The sequence below is a fragment of the Macaca thibetana genome, chromosome 1 (genome assembly GCF_024542745.1).
Source record: "Macaca thibetana thibetana isolate TM-01 chromosome 1, ASM2454274v1, whole genome shotgun sequence".
Classification (NCBI taxonomy): Eukaryota; Metazoa; Chordata; class Mammalia; order Primates; family Cercopithecidae; genus Macaca; species Macaca thibetana.
Window position 1 is genome coordinate 123,307,162 of NC_065578.1, and position 1,170 is coordinate 123,308,331.

Consider the following 1,170-nt stretch of genomic DNA (forward strand, 5'->3'; position numbering starts at 1 on the left):
CTTTGGAACATGGGGTTCCTGCTATCTATTGTTTTATTTTGGCCTTTATGGCACAGCTGTAATTGAAACAGAAGTAGTCTCCTTTTAATAACCTGATGCGTCTGTTCTGCCAATCCCTATGTTTTGTTTTGAAAATCTGATCATTCTGTCACAACAACATATTTTATTAAAAAATCACCCTTCTGTTAAGTGATGGGGCTTTTTCTTCTCTTTTTATTGAGGGGTGGGGGGTGGGTTTGTAATTTGTAAGTACTTTTGTTCATGATCTGTCCCTCCCTCTTCCCACCTCTGCAGTCCTCTGAAGGGAGGCCAACAGCCTTTCCCTGCCTTGGATTCTGAAGTGTTCCTGTTTGTCTTAACCTAGCCCTGGCCAGATGTTTTCTTTGATTTTTTTTTTTTTAATTAAAAGACAGCAGTATGACATGAAAAAAATAATAATAAAAAATAAAAAACATAAAAATCACCCTTCTGGCCAGACATGGTGGCTCACGCCTGTAATCCCAGCACTTTGGGAGGCTGAGGTGGGCGGATCACGAGGTCAGGAGTTCAAGACCAGCCTGGCCAACATAGTTAAACCCCGTCCCTACTAAAAATACAAAAAATTTGCTGGAATGGTGGTGGGCGCCTGTAATCCCAGCTACTTGGGAGGCTGAGGCAGGAGAATCGCCTGAACCTGGGAGGCAGAGGTTGCAGTGAGCAGAGATTGCGCCATTGCACTCCAGCCTGGGCGACAGTACAAAACTCTGTCTCAAAAAAAAAAAAAAAAAAAAATCACCCTTTATGGAGAGAGTGGGATGTCCGGCTTCAGAGTGGGAACCTTCATTGCGCCAGTGACGACAAAGAGAATTAAATATGGGTGATGTTGAGAAAGGCAAGAAGATTTTTGTTCAGAAGTGTGCCCAGTGTCTCACCATGGAAAAGGGAGGCAAGCACAAGACTGTGCCTAATCTCCATGGTCTCTTTGGGCAGAAGACAGGTCAGGCCGTTGGATTCTCTTACACAGATGCCAATAAGAACAAACGCATCACCTGGGGAGAGGATACACTGATGGAGTATTTGGAGAATCCCAAGAAGTACATCCCTGGAACAAAAATGATCTTTGCCGGCATTAAAAATAAGGTAGAAAAGGCCGACTTGACAGCTTATCTCAAAAAAGCTACTAATGAGTAA

The 1,170-nt window shown here is 43.5% G+C and overlaps 1 protein-coding gene across 1 annotated transcript; it reads left to right on the forward strand.

The window, feature by feature from the left end:
• The first annotated feature begins 852 nt into the window (after window positions 1–852).
• Window positions 853–1,170, forward strand: LOC126932751 (cytochrome c-like). The gene has a single exon (XM_050751882.1). It carries the CDS (start codon window positions 853–855, stop codon window positions 1,168–1,170), a length of 318 nt encoding a protein of 105 aa, XP_050607839.1.

What these genes read in the sequence shown, in the direction of transcription:
- LOC126932751 (XM_050751882.1), top strand. Translation starts at nt 853, where the DNA reads ATGGGTGATGTTGAGAAAGGCAAGAAGATTTTTGTTCAGAAGTGTGCC.